Source organism: Montipora capricornis, chromosome 6 (assembly GCF_036669925.1).
Source record: "Montipora capricornis isolate CH-2021 chromosome 6, ASM3666992v2, whole genome shotgun sequence".
NCBI lineage: Eukaryota > Metazoa > Cnidaria > Anthozoa > Scleractinia > Acroporidae > Montipora > Montipora capricornis.
In genome coordinates, this window is record NC_090888.1 from 69,509,521 (window position 1) to 69,529,520 (window position 20,000).

General features: G+C 35.8%; 1 protein-coding gene and 1 long non-coding RNA gene across 3 annotated transcripts in view; one reads left to right on the forward strand and one right to left on the reverse strand.

Annotated features, from left to right (window-relative positions):
* The window catches only part of LOC138053026 (RING finger protein 17-like), a 57,241-nt gene that overhangs the window by 22,350 nt on the left and 14,891 nt on the right, over positions 1-20,000 (reverse strand). Inside the window, exons 4-13 of one of the 2 annotated variants that reach the window (XM_068899699.1) lie at positions 11,378-11,466; positions 10,268-10,326; positions 9,574-9,712; positions 6,849-6,929; positions 6,668-6,768; positions 6,520-6,583; positions 3,082-3,130; positions 1,762-1,814; positions 1,303-1,379; positions 1,089-1,160 (exon numbers count right to left, since the gene is read on the reverse strand). In XM_068899699.1, the coding sequence (XP_068755800.1) occupies positions 1,089-1,160; positions 1,303-1,379; positions 1,762-1,814; positions 3,082-3,130; positions 6,520-6,583; positions 6,668-6,768; positions 6,849-6,929; positions 9,574-9,712; positions 10,268-10,326; positions 11,378-11,466 (784 nt within the window). Of the gene's footprint in view, positions 1-1,088; positions 1,161-1,302; positions 1,380-1,761; positions 1,815-3,081; positions 3,131-5,260; positions 5,432-6,519; positions 6,584-6,667; positions 6,769-6,848; positions 6,930-9,573; positions 9,713-10,267; positions 10,327-11,377; positions 11,467-20,000 lie in introns of those variants that run through there. The other variant, XM_068899700.1, reaches the window with a different exon arrangement.
* On the forward strand, positions 18,080-19,946 carry LOC138053025 (uncharacterized). The gene is made up of 2 exons (XR_011133197.1): positions 18,080-18,233; positions 19,547-19,946. It is a non-coding gene; the product is annotated as an uncharacterized lncRNA (long non-coding RNA).

The window sequence follows — 20,000 nt, forward strand, 5'->3', positions numbered from 1 at the left end:
GTCTAGGAATTAATCAAAACAATAGTGTCCCCATTTAACCCATGGTCTCCTAGATGGAGACTTAACAGATTTTACTCTGTCTAACCCCAGACAATTTTACTCGTCAAGGGGGGCGGTCCAGGGCGGTTCAGGTGTCAATGGGTTAAGTAAACTAGCTAAAAAGCTGCATTAACCCTAACCTAAGATAAGATAAGATAAGTTTTAGGGCTAGTGTTATGTAAAAACATGTGTATTATTTGAAGTGCATCTATTGACAACAGAAAGAAATGATCCTTGCATTCATCTGGACAATTTAAGCAATAAGTTGTCTCTTATAAACACCCGAAAATTTCAAGTGGCTCCAATGAGAATGGAACCCATGACCTCTGTAATGCCGGTGCAATGCTCTACCCACTGAGCTACACAGCTCCTCAGTTGGAAGCAGGTCAATTTGTCAGCAATGCAGAGGTCATTGGTTCGAATCCTGTTGGAGCCAACTGATTTTTTTAGGTGTCTATAAGAAACTAATTTTATAATAATATTGCTTAAAAATAATAAATAAGTGTGAGGATCATTTCTCTCTTTTGATTTACTTATTAAAAAAACAGCTTTATGTCTAGCTACCAATACCTGCCATATCTACAAGTCCAACCTTTACCACTTCCCCCTCCCTCTCCCCCTTTCAAAGTTGACTGCTTAAGTTTTCAGCAATTTTTTGTAATACTAGCAACACTGATAAGGGGGGAGGGGTCTGCAGGGTGGGAGGTAAGAGGTAAATATTGTTAAAAACACCCAAAGAAGGTGAAGTGTCTCCACTAATTTTGCAACTTGTTGTAGCAATGGGTTGCAAAGGTGTAGACTACACAAGACACTCCACGTTGGTTATAAAAATTGAACATACCTACATAAAATTATCAGTATTTCTGGACATAAGTAACAAATTTCCCACATTATATTGTGTATAATATCACTTAACATTAATTTGCAAGAACTGGAGATGGTATACAATGCATTTTAACTTAGACTGTGGTGCTTCATTATCAGATCACAAACACCTCAGAGGTGGAGGCACGATTCACAACCAAAAAAAAGCAGCATGTACATTGTACCTTTCACATCCATCAGTTAAGACAGCACCATACTTTAAGATTATATCACAAAGGTCCTCACCAGCATCAAATCTGTTGAAACGATTGCATTAAAGAACAACTCAAAAAGGCATTTAATTTATTAAAGTGGGTTGACAACTTTTATTTAAATTTAAAAGGACTTTCAACAATCCCCATCAAATTTAAATGATAAACCACATCTGCATTCACTAACTTGGCTTCATTTCTTCCTGATTCCACTGTAACAGCACAGCACCCCATTTCCCGAAATGTTTCCAACTGGCTCTTGAGCTGTTAAACATTTACATGTGTTAATGTTATTGACATCTGAGAGGGAAATAGTTTTTTACAGTAATGATAATCACAACTGTTGTCCTTCAGTTCTCACAAAATGATAAGACTTTTTATTAACTTGACATAATAATAATAATAATAATAATAATAATAATAATAATAATAATAATAATAATAATAATAATAATAATAATAATATTAATATCGTAACAGTACAAGTAATACCATTGTTACATTTAATGGTAATGTATTTATTTACTTTCCAGTTGTATACTGCTCTATTTAAATATACTAGAAAAATTAAATATACTAGAAAAATTAATTAATATGTATCTGTGGCATATTTGAAAATGTAGAAAACTGGAAGAGTAATACCAACCTTACTTGCATTGTCAATCAATGTCTGTGGCTGACTGATTAGAGTCTCTAACTCTAAAGAAAAATTGCAAGTAACAACTTGACACATTTGATTTATTGGGCATTTCAAATGCCTTTTGACTAAAACATACATGTAACTAAAATAACAATATAAACATCGCAATAATTATTATTTTTACTATTTGATAGCATCAACTGAGTTTATAAGAAGGAAATGAGATAGTTTTCCCAGGGTACTCCAATTTTCCCCTCTCCTCAAGAACCAGCATTTGATTTGATTTGCGTTGATTTGTTGATTTCATTTTACAGTGTCCCAAATTAGTGCTTCAGTGCTAGTTCCTTTTTTTCCTTTTAAAAATCTTACATGTACTCTTTGGTCAATAAAATCTCATTTAAAAATTCCACTCTTTTTGGTGCCCAGGATCCTGGATTTCCCGGGTTCTTGAATTCCCATTTTTCTTGGGGAGTATGTCTCCAGACACTCCAATGAGAGAGGGGCCCCTTTTACAATCACAGTCATCTATTCCACCCTTACATAAAGAAATAGCTATTAATGTCCCTGAAGAGTAATTTAATGTAACTTGCACGTAAACTGGCTCTGTTGTTGCTCTTGTTGTTGTTAGTATAAATGGCTTGAGTGAGTCTTATCAAAGAAGGAATTTACAGTTTCAAAAAACAACACTTCAATGTGAAATAGTTTATTGAAGATGTGTCAGTCAGTGACTGACGTAAAAATGACAAAATCCCACCAGACTCCTTAACCCTTTGACGTCCAAGCCAGCCTAAACCGGCCAGACTTAGTATTTTACTCTGTCTAACGCCAGATGATTTTACTCGTCAATGGGGAGCCCCTGGGAATCAAAGGGTTAATATCCCTAATGAATCACATAAGAATATTCTGTCAACTCCGACTAACTCGTTCCCATGTCACTCAAACGTCAGAAATTCCATTTTCTCTACTTCAGTGCCTGCAAATACCCTGGTACCTGTATCAAAAAAATTGCTGTCCCAACTGGGCTCCATGCTAAGTAAACCCATTTTTTACTCCTGAACTGCCTCTCACTGATGCATAAAATTACCTGGTGTCTCACTTCAAGGAATCAATGGGAGTCAAAGGGAAGTGGATATAGAAGTTGTTAACGGTGAAATCTAGGTTTGTTCAATTTTTTTTTTCGCAACTGTTGGAGCTGTGGTTTGAACCATTCATTAGGTATTTTTGTTTCGGTGCGTTCAACTAAACTACAATGAGTTATTTATTATTCAAAAACTGCAATTATTGTTCTAATTTGCAGTAAATACTTTGATTGTTTACTGGTAATACCTTGAATATAATCCTTAGCTTTTCGTACATTCTGTGTAGCATCTTCTCTCTGTTCACAATACAAAGTGTATATCAGAAACTACCACAACTTGAAAGGTAAGTTGTTTAAAATGCACAAGAGATGAGCCTACACCATAATAATACTAACAATAAATTTGCAATTTTAATGAGGGCAATGGAGTAAAAATGAAACCAATACTTTCTTTAAATCTTCTAATGGCCAGTTTTTTGGCTTCTTTCTTAAAGTTGGCTTTGTCAGAAGGTACCACTTTTATTGGAAATTCAGCCTAAATTTTTGAAAACAGCAAAACATGCACCCAAAAGTCACTTTGGACATAAATCTACTTAACAATTTGAATACATTGCTATCACCAGGGCCCGGTTGTTCAAAAGCCGATTAACGCTAATCCCAGATTAAAAATTAACCAAGGAGTTTATTACTCCACTACTAAATGCTGTTCAACGTTGATATTTGGCAAAACTTTACATTAGAAGAAGTCAATCTTGAAAAACAAAAATAAGCAAAACAACCTTTCACCAAAAAGTTGAAAACATGAAACAAAAGTTTACGCTAATTCTGGATTAAGCTAATCGGCTTTCAAACAACCGGGCCCAGAGCACTGTGAAAGCAGTCAATGGTACTACAGGGATCTAGCTAGGTTTTCAAGGTAAAAGGGCAGATGATTTGCATATTTGTAATTTTTTATTTGCATGTCATGACTATGAATAATTTTCAAACCCAGTTCTTTCTTTGATTTTAATTTTCAACAGTAACAATGTATCTCTTCATCACTACATTATTTTTAATGACAATAACTTAGAGTGCCCCTAACCCTTCAACGTGTTTTTTTTTGGTAGCTTTTCATGTCTTTCAAGAACTCATTTTTGGAAATTTTTTTTTAAAATATTGAATCCTGATTATTTTACGAGCACTTGAAGTTAGTGAAATTTTTAATTTTTTGCATGGTATAAGCCCCTCTGGACAAATCATTGTCTCGTGGGCTCATTAGGAACAAGCCAATGAGAAGCGTCCCATAATTATAAGACAGTTTTGGCTGTGACATAAGAAAAGGACATTCCAACAACTCAAGCTTGCACAATGTCCTTTTCTTAAGTCACGCTCAATATATAGACACATTTAACCGAGTGGAGGACTAATGCGAACAACAGGTGAAAAAATAGTCAAGACTGCCATCACTTTTTGCGTTGTAAAAGAATCTGGATTCATAATTTTTAAAAAAAATTCTGAAAATGACTTCTTGAAAGATATGAAAAATCTACCAAAAAGGTAGAGTTTCCATTAAGTATTGTGAGTCAGACTACAATACTAGTGTCTCACTCCATTCTTGCAATATCCTTGGCTTTGTTGTTTGAGCATTGGAGAACAAGCCTTCTCTTTTTCTCCCTTAGCCAAACTTTGGCAGGCTTTTCAAAATCAAAGTCCTCCCTGTTCGGTTCTTCGATGGCAATTCGCACAAGGCAATCTTAGTGTTTTTGTCTTTCAGTATGTTTTCATTGTGTTCATTTCTGAAAATCCTCTTTCACAATCAGTAGTTGATACTGGCAAAGTTATACCGCCACACAAAGGAGTTTGCTGATTCGTAGTTACTAAAACAAGGAATGACCGAAAATGACCTAAAAGAAGCTACAACCATTATGGTATCTAAAATGATCTAAAATTACCTAAAATGAGCTACAACCGTACGGTATCTAATATGACCGAAAATGATCTAAACTGACCTAAAAATGGTGTAAAATGAATAGGACACTTAGGTCATTTTAGATACCGCAGCTGTAACTCATTTTAGGACATTTTAGATACTGTTGTAGCTAGCTCATTTTAGCTCAGTTTAGATGCTGTTGTAGGTAATTTTGGATCATTTTACATCATTCTTTGTTTTAGTAACTACGTTTGCTGATTAATGGAAACTAATTAATGGACTAATTTCTTGATTTCTCAGAAGGTTGTGTCCATAACTTTCAGAAACTGTATCCATTTGCTTTCCAAATCTGCCTGATCAATTTCAAAATGTATCACAAGAGCTTCAATTTCATTCTCGCCATAAAAGATGAAACTCTGAGGCATGTTTGCTGGGTCAAATACGGTGAGAGCTGAAAGAATTTGGCTGTCAGGAAATCTGTTCTCTAACTGGGAGACAAAGGCACAGATAAATTTGACCTTAATATCCTGCTTGAAAGCTAATTTTTCATCCTCTGAAGCAAAAATTGTGAGGCCGTAGGCTGGGGTAAAGACATTTGTTGAAGATGCAGAGACCATGGACCATGTTGTTAAAGCCGTCAAACTTGAGCCACGATTGACCAGTTCTCAAAGCATCACAGAATCCAACCTTATGACTTGAATCCAAACTTCTGTGAGGGAAGGCCGATTCTTGGGATGATTTCTTTCCAGGAGGAGCTTTGGAAGAACCACAACAATGATCTAGTGTACAGTGCTTTCTTTTTGGAGGTATAATCTCAATTGAATAGACTGACAAATGTTGAAATAAAATTTTATCGATCGCTAGTGTATCATTTGAGTCCGGCATGGAAATTCATGAGTTGTCAATCTATACAAGAAATTTGATTGGCTCTTGAGATGCATAACCATAGCAGTAGCAGCAGCGGCTTTTACATAGCGACGACTGTATGATAAAGCAAAAAAAAAATTCAGAGGACTAGTGATAAAAACACACTCAGGGCACTCAGTAAAACAAAAGGGTGGGCAAGAAAATGGCAGGGTGGAGCGCCCTTTCGTTTCAGCCTAGCTAGAACACTATGTTTGAGGTAGGAGGTGAAAAATAAGGAAGATGTAATGCGGCTAAACGTAATTTAGCCAAACTTAAGCCCACGCCAATTGATGAGGCCAGCAGTTTTGTCTTCAAGCTTGTGTCATTTGCAGGGTGGTCACAGTGGCTTATCGGTTGCCTTGTGACTTCTACGCTGATCTTTGCAGATCTCTTGTTTGGCTGCCTGTACTTAGTGGATCTTTGCAGATTCCAGCTCCTATCCCTTCCAGTCCTTTCTCACTTTGGGGCATTAGAAAGTATGGGGTCAGGTGATTACGTTCCACTGAATTCCTTTCAGAGTGATGGTGATTGTTGGTAGCAGCATGCAGTGGTGGTTCCTGCTCACAGGGTTGCCATGGATACCCCAGGCTAGGCCTGAATTTGCTCAGGCTCCCTATCAACATTGAAGGCACCAGTTCCCAAGCTTTTTCTGTTAGGTGTTGTAGTTTTCTGCATATTAATTTGGCATACTATTAAGCCACTGATATAAAGCCTCGCCAATGCCTAATAAAACAGTGCATTTGTTTGTTGTTTCTTTTACAATCGTTAGTTTGCTGATTTTGTTTGTCTCTCCATTGTAGACAATAGTTATAGCACCTAAGGCTCAGTAATGTAAACATACAAATGCCAGTTTTGCTGACAACAACCTTACCAGTTTTTCTAGATTCATTTCTCCATCATGTTTCAGTTCAACCTCTTTGATTAGAGACTGTTGTCTGTTTTAAAAGGACAAGAGATACTTGAAAGCTATTAAGAAACTAAACACAGAATTGACACAATAAAATGTAACTTGTCTATACCTTGTCTGTAGAGCGGCAAATAACACGTGAAATTGCTCTCTTATGTCATTCACAATGTTATTTTTTTCAGCTTTGACCTCTGGAATAGCTCCACAAATTTTCTGTGGAACAAATGAAACAGGTGTGAGTACCTGTACTCCATTCTGCAGCTCTAGAATGTGACAATGAACAACAGAGAGACCTGAACAGACTTCTCCAGGTACGAAACTGTAGTAGACACTTCCTCAATTGACACTCTGAACTGGGCCTGAATTTCTTGGGCCTGCATACACAATTTAAGAAAAACAGTATTAATAGCAAATGAATCAAAAACCTTTTTAGTTAATGAAGTAATACTTGGGTACGACACTGGCATACTTTTCACACTGATTACTGCATTCCATTTGATTTAAACAATTATTCTCTTTGGCAAGAGTTCAACACAGATTAAAATCCCAGAAATACTGTTGCAAGGCACAAGGATTGCCATGCATCAAATGCATGTTTTTCTCTCACTTAGCTCTTCATCTCTGTGTCAGACTTAAGATATAACAAATAAAACATTCACAGAGAAATAGCACATTCATGTTTAGGAGGTGATTCATACATGTATGATTGCCATGGATTATCTGCCAATTACAGTCGAACCTGTATATAACAGCCCTGTATTAGGCGGCCACCTCTATTAAGGGGCTGCGGCCACCCTGTAGCAGTCCCATGTTTGTCTTTCTTTGTTATTTTTACCTGAATTAAGCGGCAACCCCTGAACGGAAACTAAGCCATACGTCATTTTATGTGGTGTTTTATTGTGTTTACAATGCAATCCATCATCACTATAAAGAAATATCATTAATTTTGCAAAGCTACTGTAAACTGACAATCACGGCTCTTTAGTGTCGTTAACGCTTTGCAGATACCCACAATGTGCTTAAAAAAATGATTCTTTTGAAGATAATTATGCTTCACTCTTCAGCTAGAAATTCCTCTTCAATTAGCTTGTCCTTTACCCATGTGATGGAGAATGAATAACCTTCAAACCTATACTTGCACTTGGGATTTCCAGGCCATAACCTCCACCTCTGTTAACTCCCTTGCCCTTTTACCATAACTTTCCCTTCGTTTGTAGGCCGTTTCAAACATTTGGTTAGCCACAATTCCATCAACTTCATAATCGTCCATCATTTCATTGGGGTGAGAATATGGCTTTGAAGCAGTTTTGCCACGTCCAGGTCTTGTAACTCTCGGTGTAACACTAGATTTCCGTAATTTTGGGCGAACAATTGCCACAGTATTCAGTCTTCCTTATTCTGCGGCTCTCGTTTCAATGCGTACATCTCATCGACTTTTGGCTCCCATATACTCAAGTATGCATGGTACCCACGGATACAAGAATAGACGTGAAGAAGTTCCTTTGTCATATTTTAGCTGTAGAAAGAACTTTCCAAGTGAGCCACATCAGATTTTGAGTCCACAGTGGGTTGTTTTACAAAACATCTGCCGATAATTTGGCTGTCAAAAGGGCAAGAAATGTTTAAAGCCGCTCCAATAGCTACCAATGCCCGCAAAGTTGATAGTTAACGACTTGCTGTGCAAACAAAAGTTTTGAGCGCTGAAGCGCCAGACTTACATGTCCGACTTTTTTAAGACTTCGTAATTCATACCCTATTACTACTTTAATTAACTTGAACAGTTTTGTTGTCTATTGTGCTACTTTTAATTAGAATTACTTCCATTATTAATATACACATTGAACAACTATGAAATGACAGAATCAGATATTTTGTTGTGAACTGTTAGTCATAGAAATACATTAAAAGGCAATTTTACTGTCACGCAAGTAAAATGTAGTTAATGGATCGTGACAATATTATCTGTACCGTAACCCTTTCATGGCAGCTCTGTTTTCAATGTAGCATTTGTGCCGTCTAGTTGCCAAGGTCAGCAAACACTAAGGATTTATTGTATTCTTGCTTTGAACTTTGCAGCTTTGTTGTCGCTAGCAGGCTAGTACGATCCACAGCATTGGTGCTTTTTTCAAAGCTCTATTCACGGCTAACAGTTGGTATGTGTAACACTAAGTTCTCTCGTAGTACAGCTCTTCCGACTCGCTATGCCAGCAGACATTTGTCTAGCTATAAAAAGCATGTGAAAACTATTTAGAGATCACCTATGTTCTATTGTTCAGCGCAGTTAGCTCTCAATATATTAGTGTGGTTTACGATTTGGTTTTTTCCCTCCCTCCCTTTGGAGTTGAGATTGGGCCTGGTTGACTGTCAATAAACTCTGGACACTCCTGTGTGGTGCGGTTAAGTCTGCGCAGCGACTTCCCCCAAGCTTGTCGGCTGCGTTGCCTTTTGAACATCGCCTGCTAACCGATACTCTTGGCTGATCCAGCACGTGCTGTTTTGCATTCAGCTCGTAGTGCTGAGGAAATAAGTGAGGTTCTTTTGTCACATAATCGCTGGAAGTCGCAGTGGCTAACCTAACGCAAGGCAGTGCTCCCCTATAAACGCCAACTGGAGTCAATGTTTGCACATAACATATAACTAGTAGTTAGCACACAAACATAACGAAAAAAGACAATAATTAACTGTATACCATAGAAGATTGGACAATGTTACATTTATTATACCGTTAAGTTACAAGTTGGCACTGAACATTGTTTAAAGCCAGTAGATCGCTTGAAAGAGTGTTGATAGTTCTATTGTTTCCTTGCATGAAGTGCATTTGTATGATACGCCATTAAAATTGACATTAGACCACGCCCAGTGAGTATTTTTAGTGATCCTGCATTAAGGCCAGTTTCTTAAGTCCAGAGGGTGGCCGTTAAATACAGGTTCGACTGCAATTTTGTTACATTTGATACTACTATAAAACCAGACCCACTGATAAGAATTTCAGTTACCATGGATTGTGGTAGTACTTACAATGTCATTGATCGGCACAATCATATGTGTTTGTCTATCTCCACTGACAACACAGTGTGAACACACTGGCCGACCTTCGTCTTTATCATAAAACTCTAAAGGCCTGTTATTATGTTCAGGACATCCAACTGCAGTATCACTGGTAAAATATGAACACATCAATACTGATCATGACTTTATTAACACCACAATATGACTACTGTTTTATTGATCACTTGAAGGAAAATTATGCTGAGCTCTTAAGAATACCATGAATGAACAGCAAACAATTTTGAGGCAAACATGGTGGCAAAAGCTGACTAGCTTTTCCAAAATTCTGGTTGAATGCCTTGGGTTCCCTACAAAGATCTTTTCTCCTGGTACTTCATTTCCCCAATTCACAAACAAAATTATTTGATTTAATCAAATGTAATTTAATTTGTACGACGTCCCAAGTTACTGACCCACTGCTCTGTCAAAGCGCAGTGTGTGTAGCGTTTCGTAAATTGTAGCTAAGTTAATCATTAAGAGCTGGAATACATGGTGCAAAAAAAATTCGTCCCAAGTAGAGCAAAAAACCAGTGAACAAAATCAGGTCAAAGCACACAGATAAAATATCTTGGTGTACATGTATTTTCCTAATTCTTTTGAGCAAGACATGAAATCATGTGGCCCTTTACTGCTTGTATTCTGGCTCCACCAGCAAAAGTCTCACCTCGTCTGTACAACAGGCATCGGAACATGCTTACGTAAGGCGTTAGAGTATGAATGCACCTGAATATAAATAAAGCACAAAGTTAACAGATATTATTTGAAAATATACATTCACTCAGAAAAAAAGTAATGTACCCCTAAACCCATTGATTCCTTGGAATAGAGGTATTTTAGGAGTCAATGGGTTAAGTCGCCAACATATTTCAAGAATCATTAAGTTCCTCGGTCCAAGAAACTCCAAGAATTATCTTGCCATCTAATCATTGATAGCATACAGAAAATACCAAAAAATAATAATTACAATTTGTAACTTTCCGTCGCCATTGAAAATTGTTTCTGTTAAATTACTATTGCATTCTGGAAGCCTGACTCTTTGTCAGCTTTCCCACTGAGATCCTTTCAGTTTCAACATCATTTTGCTCTTAAAGTGCTACTGTGACCAAAAAGTAAATTCACTCTTCTTTGGATTTCAAAATTATGTTAACTAAACACTTTAGTGGCCAAAGTTTTAAGCCTTGATCATTTACTCACTAGCTTAAAATTTCAGTGTGTAAATGCAGCTTATTATAATGCAAAACACGAGTTTAAGAGTCTGATTGCCAAAAGTCCAGTGCTGAATAATAATTCTGCCGTGTACACACGCATTGCATTCTTATACTAGTGAGTCTTTGACATCATTTTCCGCTCAATCCAGCTTTCTCAAGATCTTAAAGTTAGTAATGGTGGACCATTAAAGAGAAAAGTTCCAGTTAAAATAAAGAATTGTATTTTTTAAATGTCGCTTAAATTCCCTGGATCCAACCGTCTGAGGTCGAATCAGTCAGTTTTGAATGTGAGTAACGGCAGGCGGCCAATTCCAAAACTTACACTCAAAGTAAACAGCCTTTGGATAAAAGTCAAAGATGAAAATTTTGCCAGTCAGGTGTTAAGCAAACACACTTTCAAAATCTGAGGGAAAAAAGGAAGTGATTTCATAGCTGTACTTTAATTTATGTATTCAGCTAAATCTATGCACATCCAATGCATTTTGCTACATTGTATATTAAAGGCAGGACCTGTATTGAAAAGAGATATGGGGTGAAAAAAGCTGTTTTAAAATTTAATTCATTACCCTCTCAAAACATCCACTGCAGTACACTGTCTCACACTTACTACAACTACATGTAGCGGTTCCTCTAGAACATTCTTCACATTTCACACCTAAAAAGGAAAGAAACAAGACCATGCTAATTAAGGGGGAATATTTTCTGAGTGTTTATAAGTGTTTGTGGTCTTTCTACATGAAAAGAATGGCATAGTATCAAGCTTATCCAACTTCTTGTTTGTTTGTTTTTTTAAATTCCTTTTGTTTGAAGTGATTCTACTTTCCAGCAAGAGCCTGTATTTAAGTGTCTCTGGCAGGGCAATACCAACAGGCAACATCTAGTATAGTTCACCTCCTTGATGTCTAGTAACTCTAACCCTGACAAAACAAAAAGGACTTTTATTTCCTCTATTGGCTGCCTGCAACTGATTTCTTCCTTAATCTGCCTCAGGCTGCAATTGTCAGTGTTCACACATTTTTAGTCCTAGCTTGCACCTTTTGCTGAAATGCAGGTCAATGAAACAGTATCCCAACAAGCATAAGTTAGAAGACCGCTTAAATTCTTCAAATATGCTTTTGTCACTCGTGAGACACAGTTTGATGCTTAACTCTATGATATCCACTATCTTAGCTACAGGCTGAGGAAGACAGAGTAATTTGCCTGCAATACCACATAGTTTCTGTGTAAATATACCAATTTTGGAAAATCTTTATGAAATGTTAGCACAGCAAGGAAACAATGTGACTACCTGAATATGATACCTGGATAATTAAATTTTGTGAAAATCATTTTGTGTTGTTTTCAATGGGTTTTGTGAACTGACACATTCAGAGAAACTTTACAGGACCTCCATTCATAGACAATTCACAAAGATGTGAAGTTTCTTGAATTAAGAGACATGAACACCATCTTTTCTTTCTGTCACATTGCTAATAATTAGCAATATCTTCTCGACTGACAAAAAAAAACTCCCTTGAAAATCTTAAAGGATATGTTTGTCATGAATAGAATTTAACTAATTGATTGGCCAAAGATTCTTTACAAATGAATAGAGGTATTGTAATTAAAAAGCGGCTTCATTCTAAGTGGTCACCATTTATTTCCTTTTATCAAGCACAAATAGGGGAAACTTTGAAACTACCTCATGAACTCAACAGTGGTTGTTAATGAAATTTAATTAATGCTGTTTACAAAGGATGCTACAGGTGTTATCATATCCTCTGTAAATAACATTAAATGCAACAGTCTTCTTAGGGCTGAAAGCAACTAATGGTTAACAAACATTTCAATTTTGCAAAACAGTTTCTACAGATAGGCAAGTCCTTGACAGAAAATCTTTTTTTACTTGCAAGTGTGTTTTGTACAGATTTATTCAGAGAACAAACAACTGTACACTCGACAAACGACAACTCACAAATCCATCATCAGTAAAATAAGAAAGTAAATGATAAACATGAAAAGAGACCCCACTGTCTGCTCTCTCTTTCCTGTTTGGATAACAAACCAAATAATAAAACGACACCCATACATTGACTGAAAAAGAAGGAAAATTTAATGCTGAGGAGGCCACTTGAAATAAATAGTTCCAAATAATAATTATTTTAAATTATTTTGGCATGTAAATTTTAATACAGAAACTAAGTTTATGCATTTCTTAAAGAACAAGAAGTTATCAATGAATAGTACCTTTTGTAACACTTAAAATTCAACAAATAGTGAGCCAACACATGTGGGGTGATCTGTTTACACTGCAGTATTAAAATACAGTTCAATTTGGTAAAGAATATCTTTCTCATTTGCCAAAGCAGCTTCAAAGGTAAGGTTAAAACCATTTACTAAAGTCTTCTTATGAAAGGCAGTTAAAGGATTTTAATAAGAAGCTTCTTAAAGTTAAAAGGTCTTGAAAATTTTGAACCAATGGTGATTTAGGAAAAAAAAGTAATGATTATGGTGAATTCTATTAGCAGTTCACTTTAATTCGAAAAAAGATAAACTTACTATATTAATTTTCATCCTTTTTCATGAACAAACTTGATTGGTGTCCCAGTTCCAACAACTATTTAAATCATGATACGACCAATAACAAACAACTTTAGAGAAGACTAGAAAAAGTCTAGTAAAAGGTCACAGGTACATGTACATGTTGCAAGCCTGTACTGCAGATGGTAGATGTAATATCCCACAGCACCCAAATCCTTGTTCAAGATTCCCAAACTATAATCATGACATATCAGAAGTGACTTTAATAGGTTGGCCAGTGAATCACATCCCATAGGCCAAAGACCTTCCAAACAGGGATTTTAATATTAGAATTATTATTTTTGTACATGACTTGTGATTAGAGTCCATTCTTATCCTGTATCTTGAAATTGATATCAGCAGTCCAGTTTTTTTGTTTGACCATACCCCTCCAAACAGCAACAGGCAGCAAACACTCTGGGAAACTGAAAACACCAGTCTGAGAGTAATTTTCATTTAAAACCTGCTGAGTCATTTCTGGGTCCCCCACATCATGATAGCCATAGCCAAAACACACAAGCGCAAAATGGTAATATGCAAACCACAAGGTTTTAGCAAAATTTCATCTGCCACAGTGGGAAGGTAGTCCAAAGTCCTTTGTCACTTTTTTACTTCAGAAGATTATATAGCTTTTCGAAGTACAATGTAGATGTTTTGTACATGTAGCTTTAGATATCCATTAGTTTATAAGTGTTTGTGGTCTTCCTACATGAAAAGAATGGCATAGTATCAAGCTTATCCAACTTCTTGTTTGTTTGTTTTTTTAAATTCCTTTTGTTTGAAGTGATTCTACTTTCCAGCAAGAGCCTGTATTTAAGTGTCTCTGGCAGGGCAATACCAACAGGCAACATCTAGTATAGTTCACCTCCTTGATGTCTAGTAACTCTAACCCTGACAAAACAAAAAGGACTTTTATTTCCTCTATTGGCTGCCTGCAACTGATTTCTTCCTTAATCTGCCTCAGGCTGCAATTGTCAGTGTTCACACATTTTTAGTCCTAGCTTGCACCTTTTGCTGAAATGCAGGTCAATGAAACAGTATCCCAACAAGCATAAGTTAGAAGACCGCTTAAATTCTTCAAATATGCTTTTGTCACTCGTGAGACACAGTTTGATGCTTAACTCTATGATATCCACTATCTTAGCTACAGGCTGAGGAAGACAGAGTAATTTGCCTGCAATACCACATAGTTTCTGTGTAAATATATCAATTTTGGAAAATCTTTATGAAATGTTAGCACAGCAAGGAAACAATGTGACTACCTGAATATGATACCTGGATAATTAAATTTTGTGAAAATCATTTTGTGTTGTTTTCAATGGGTTTTGTGAACTGACACATTCAGAGAAACTTTACAGGACCTCCATTCATAGACAATTCACAAAGATGTGAAGTTTCTTGAATTAAGAGACATGAACACCATCTTTTCTTTCTGTCACATTGCTAATAATTAGCAATATCTTCTCGACTGACAAAAAAAAACTCCCTTGAAAATCTTAAAGGATATGTTTGTCATGAATAGAATTTAACTAATTGATTGGCCAAAGATTCTTTACAAATGAATAGAGGTATTGTAATTAAAAAGCGGCTTCATTCTAAGTGGTCACCATTTATTTCCTTTTATCAAGCACAAATAGGGGAAACTTTGAAACTACCTCATGAACTCAACAGTGGTTGTTAATGAAATTTAATTAATGCTGTTTACAAAGGATGCTACAGGTGTTATCATATCCTCTGTAAATAACATTAAATGCAACAGTCTTCTTAGGGCTGAAAGCAACTAATGGTTAACAAACATTTCAATTTTGCAAAACAGTTTCTACAGATAGGCAAGTCCTTGACAGAAAATCTTTTTTTACTTGCAAGTGTGTTTTGTACAGATTTATTCAGAGAACAAACAACTGTACACTCGACAAACGACAACTCACAAATCCATCATCAGTAAAATAAGAAAGTAAATGATAAACATGAAAAGAGACCCCACTGTCTGCTCTCTCTTTCCTGTTTGGATAACAAACCAAATAATAAAACGACACCCATACATTGACTGAAAAAGAAGGAAAATTTAATGCTGAGGAGGCCACTTGAAATAAATAGTTCCAAATAATAATTATTTTAAATTATTTTGGCATGTAAATTTTAATACAGAAACTAAGTTTATGCATTTCTTAAAGAACAAGAAGTTATCAATGAATAGTACCTTTTGTAACACTTAAAATTCAACAAATAGTGAGCCAACACATGTGGGGTGATCTGTTTACACTGCAGTATTAAAATACAGTTCAATTTGGTAAAGAATATCTTTCTCATTTGCCAAAGCAGCTTCAAAGGTAAGGTTAAAACCATTTACTAAAGTCTTCTTATGAAAGGCAGTTAAAGGATTTTAATAAGAAGCTTCTTAAAGTTAAAAGGTCTTGAAAATTTTGAACCAATGGTGATTTAGGAAAAAAAAGTAATGATTATGGTGAATTCTATTAGCAGTTCACTTTAATTCGAAAAAAGATAAACTTACTATATTAATTTTCATCCTTTTTCATGAAAAAACTTGATTGGTGTCCCAGTTCCAACAACTATTTAAATCATGATACGACCAATAACAAACAACTTTAGAGAAGACTAGAAAAAGTCTAGTAAAAGGTCACAGGTACATGTACATGTTGCAAGCCTGTACTGCAGATGGTAGATGTAATATCCCACAGCACCCAAATCCTTGTTCAAGATTCCCAAACTATAATCATGACATATCAGAAGTGACTTTAATAGGTTGGCCAGTGAATCACATCCCATAGGCCAAAGACCTTCCAAACAGGGATTTTAATATTAGAATTATTATTTTTGTACATGACTTGTGATTAGAGTCCATTCTTATCCTGTATCTTGAAATTGATATCAGCAGTCCAGTTTTTTTGTTTGACCATACCCCTCCAAACAGCAACAGGCAGCAAACACTCTGGGAAACTGAAAACACCAGTCTGAGAGTAATTTTCATTTAAAACCTGCTGAGTCATTTCTGGGTCCCCCACATCATGATAGCCATAGCCAAAACACACAAGCGCAAAATGGTAATATGCAAACCACAAGGTTTTAGCAAAATTTCATCTGCCACAGTGGGAAGGTAGTCCAAAGTCCTTTGTCACTTTTTTACTTCAGAAGATTATATAGCTTTTCGAAGTACAATGTAGATGTTTTGTACATGTAGCTTTAGATATCCATTAGTTTATAAGTGTTTGTGGTCTTCCTACATGAAAAGAATGGCATAGTATCAAGCTTATCCAACTTCTTGTTTGTTTGTTTTTTTAAATTCCTTTTGTTTGAAGTGATTCTACTTTCCAGCAAGAGCCTGTATTTAAGTGTCTCTGGCAGGGCAATACCAACAGGCAACATCTAGTATAGTTCACCTCCTTGATGTCTAGTAACTCTAACCCTGACAAAACAAAAAGGACTTTTATTTCCTCTATTGGCTGCCTGCAACTGATTTCTTCCTTAATCTGCCTCAGGCTGCAATTGTCAGTGTTCACACATTTTTAGTCCTAGCTTGCACCTTTTGCTGAAATGCAGGTCAATGAAACAGTATCCCAACAAGCATAAGTTAGAAGACCGCTTAAATTCTTCAAATATGCTTTTGTCACTCGTGAGACACAGTTTGATGCTTAACTCTATGATATCCACTATCTTAGCTACAGGCTGAGGAAGACAGAGTAATTTGCCTGCAATACCACATAGTTTCTGTGTAAATATAACAATTTTGGAAAATCTTTATGAAATGTTAGCACAGCAAGGAAACAATGTGACTACCTGAATATGATACCTGGATAATTAAATTTTGTGAAAATCATTTTGTGTTGTTTTCAATGGGTTTTGTGAACTGACACATTCAGAGAAACTTTACAGGACCTCCATTCATAGACAATTCACAAAGATGTGAAGTTTCTTGAATTAAGAGACATGAACACCATCTTTTCTTTCTGTCACATTGCTAATAATTAGCAATATCTTCTCGACTGACAAAAAAAAACTCCCTTGAAAATCTTAAAGGATATGTTTGTCATGAATAGAATTTAACTAATTGATTGGCCAAAGATTCTTTACAAATGAATAGAGGTATTGTAATTAAAAAGCGGCTTCATTCTAAGTGGTCACCATTTATTTCCTTTTATCAAGCACAAATAGGGGAAACTTTGAAACTACCTCATGAACTCAACAGTGGTTGTTAATGAAATTTAATTAATGCTGTTTACAAAGGATGCTACAGGTGTTATCATATCCTCTGTAAATAACATTAAATGCAACAGTCTTCTTAGGGCTGAAAGCAACTAATGGTTAACAAACATTTCAATTTTGCAAAACAGTTTCTACAGATAGGCAAGTCCTTGACAGAAAATCTTTTTTTACTTGCAAGTGTGTTTTGTACAGATTTATTCAGAGAACAAACAACTGTACACTCGACAAACGACAACTCACAAATCCATCATCAGTAAAATAAGAAAGTAAATGATAAACATGAAAAGAGACCCCACTGTCTGCTCTCTCTTTCCTGTTTGGATAACAAACCAAATAATAAAACGACACCCATACATTGACTGAAAAAGAAGGAAAATTTAATGCTGAGGAGGCCACTTGAAATAAATAGTTCCAAATAATAATTATTTTAAATTATTTTGGCATGTAAATTTTAATACAGAAACTAAGTTTATGCATTTCTTAAAGAACAAGAAGTTATCAATGAATAGTACCTTTTGTAACACTTAAAATTCAACAAATAGTGAGCCAACACATGTGGGGTGATCTGTTTACACTGCAGTATTAAAATACAGTTCAATTTGGTAAAGAATATCTTTCTCATTTGCCAAAGCAGCTTCAAAGGTAAGGTTAAAACCATTTACTAAAGTCTTCTTATGAAAGGCAGTTAAAGGATTTTAATAAGAAGCTTCTTAAAGTTAAAAGGTCTTGAAAATTTTGAACCAATGGTGATTTAGGAAAAAAAAGTAATGATTATGGTGAATTCTATTAGCAGTTCACTTTAATTCGAAAAAAGATAAACTTACTATATTAATTTTCATCCTTTTTCATAAAAAAACTTGATTGGTGTCCCAGTTCCAACAACTATTTAAATCATGATACGACCAATAACAAACAACTTTAGAGAAGACTAGAAAAAGTCTAGTAAAAGGTCACAGGTACATGTACATGTTGCAAGCCTGTACTGCAGATGGTAGATGTAATATCCCACAGCACCCAAATCCTTGTTCAAGATTCCCAAACTATAATCATGACATATCAGAAGTGACTTTAATAGGTTGGCCAGTGAATCACATCCCATAGGCCAAAGACCTTCCAAACAGGGATTTTAATATTAGAATTATTATTTTTGTACATGACTTGTGATTAGAGTCCATTCTTATCCTGTATCTTGAAATTGATATCAGCAGTCCAGTTTTTTTGTTTGACCATACCCCTCCAAACAGCAACAGGCAGCAAACACTCTGGGAAACTGAAAACACCAGTCTGAGAGTAATTTTCATTTAAAACCTGCTGAGTCATTTCTGGGTCCCCCACATCATGATAGCCATAGCCAAAACACACAAGCGCAAAATGGTAATATGCAAACCACAAGGTTTTAGCAAAATTTCATCTGCCACAGTGGGAAGGCAGTCCAAAGTCCTTTGTCCCTTTTTTACTTCAGAAGATTATATAGCTTTTCGAAGTACAATGTAGATGTTTTGTACATGTAGCTTTAGATATCCATTAGCTTAAACCATGACCTAACTTCTTGGAGAGCTTCATTCCATTCTTGTGGACCAGTTTTAACAGCTCTCTCTACACTTTTCCCTGCTTGCAAGCTGGCCACGCACTCACAAGAATTTAATGAATTCCTATCACAGATGATTACTCAGATCCTAATACATCAATGGCCTCTTTAACAAGGATTTTTGCATGTTTTGATGGTCAGTTATTACTGCACTTAGCTATAGCAGAAATGGGAAAACAAAATTAACAGTAATTTTTATCATGTCAAACTTAATGCCATCCACCTGTTAACTAACATAATTATATGCAAGCCAATGTCAATATCCATTTATCAGATAAGTTTAAAACTTTAACGTTTGATGCTCATTACAAAGGTACTGTGCAAGATTTATTTGGCATAACTTCATTTTCCTATTTTGCCCAAATAGATGAAGGTTTTGATTGTGTTCCTGGCTTGTCTGGCAATGTTCCTCACAACATCTTGCCAGGCTCAACGAAACAAGCACGTACTCAAATGTATAGCGGCATGCCAGTTTGATAAAGACACCTCACTATGTATAGAGATGACATGCGGTAATGACCAATTGCAAGTGATCTGCACCGATTGCTTAGTTCAGCGCAACAAATGCAAGGATTGCTGCAGGAATCCAACCAAATGTCCTTAACTTGAGTGGATGAAGACCCAAGACTCAAACGTGATAATATATGGCAGTTAACAACAATCTCAAATAAATATAACTTGGAAACACCATTACTGTGAGGCTAGGATTGATAAATGTACTGATATTGTCAACATTAGGGATGCAATAAAGACTAGACAAAAAAACAGAGTGTTGCATAAAATAATTAGTATTTTTTTCCCAAAAGAGAGGCTTGAAAGCT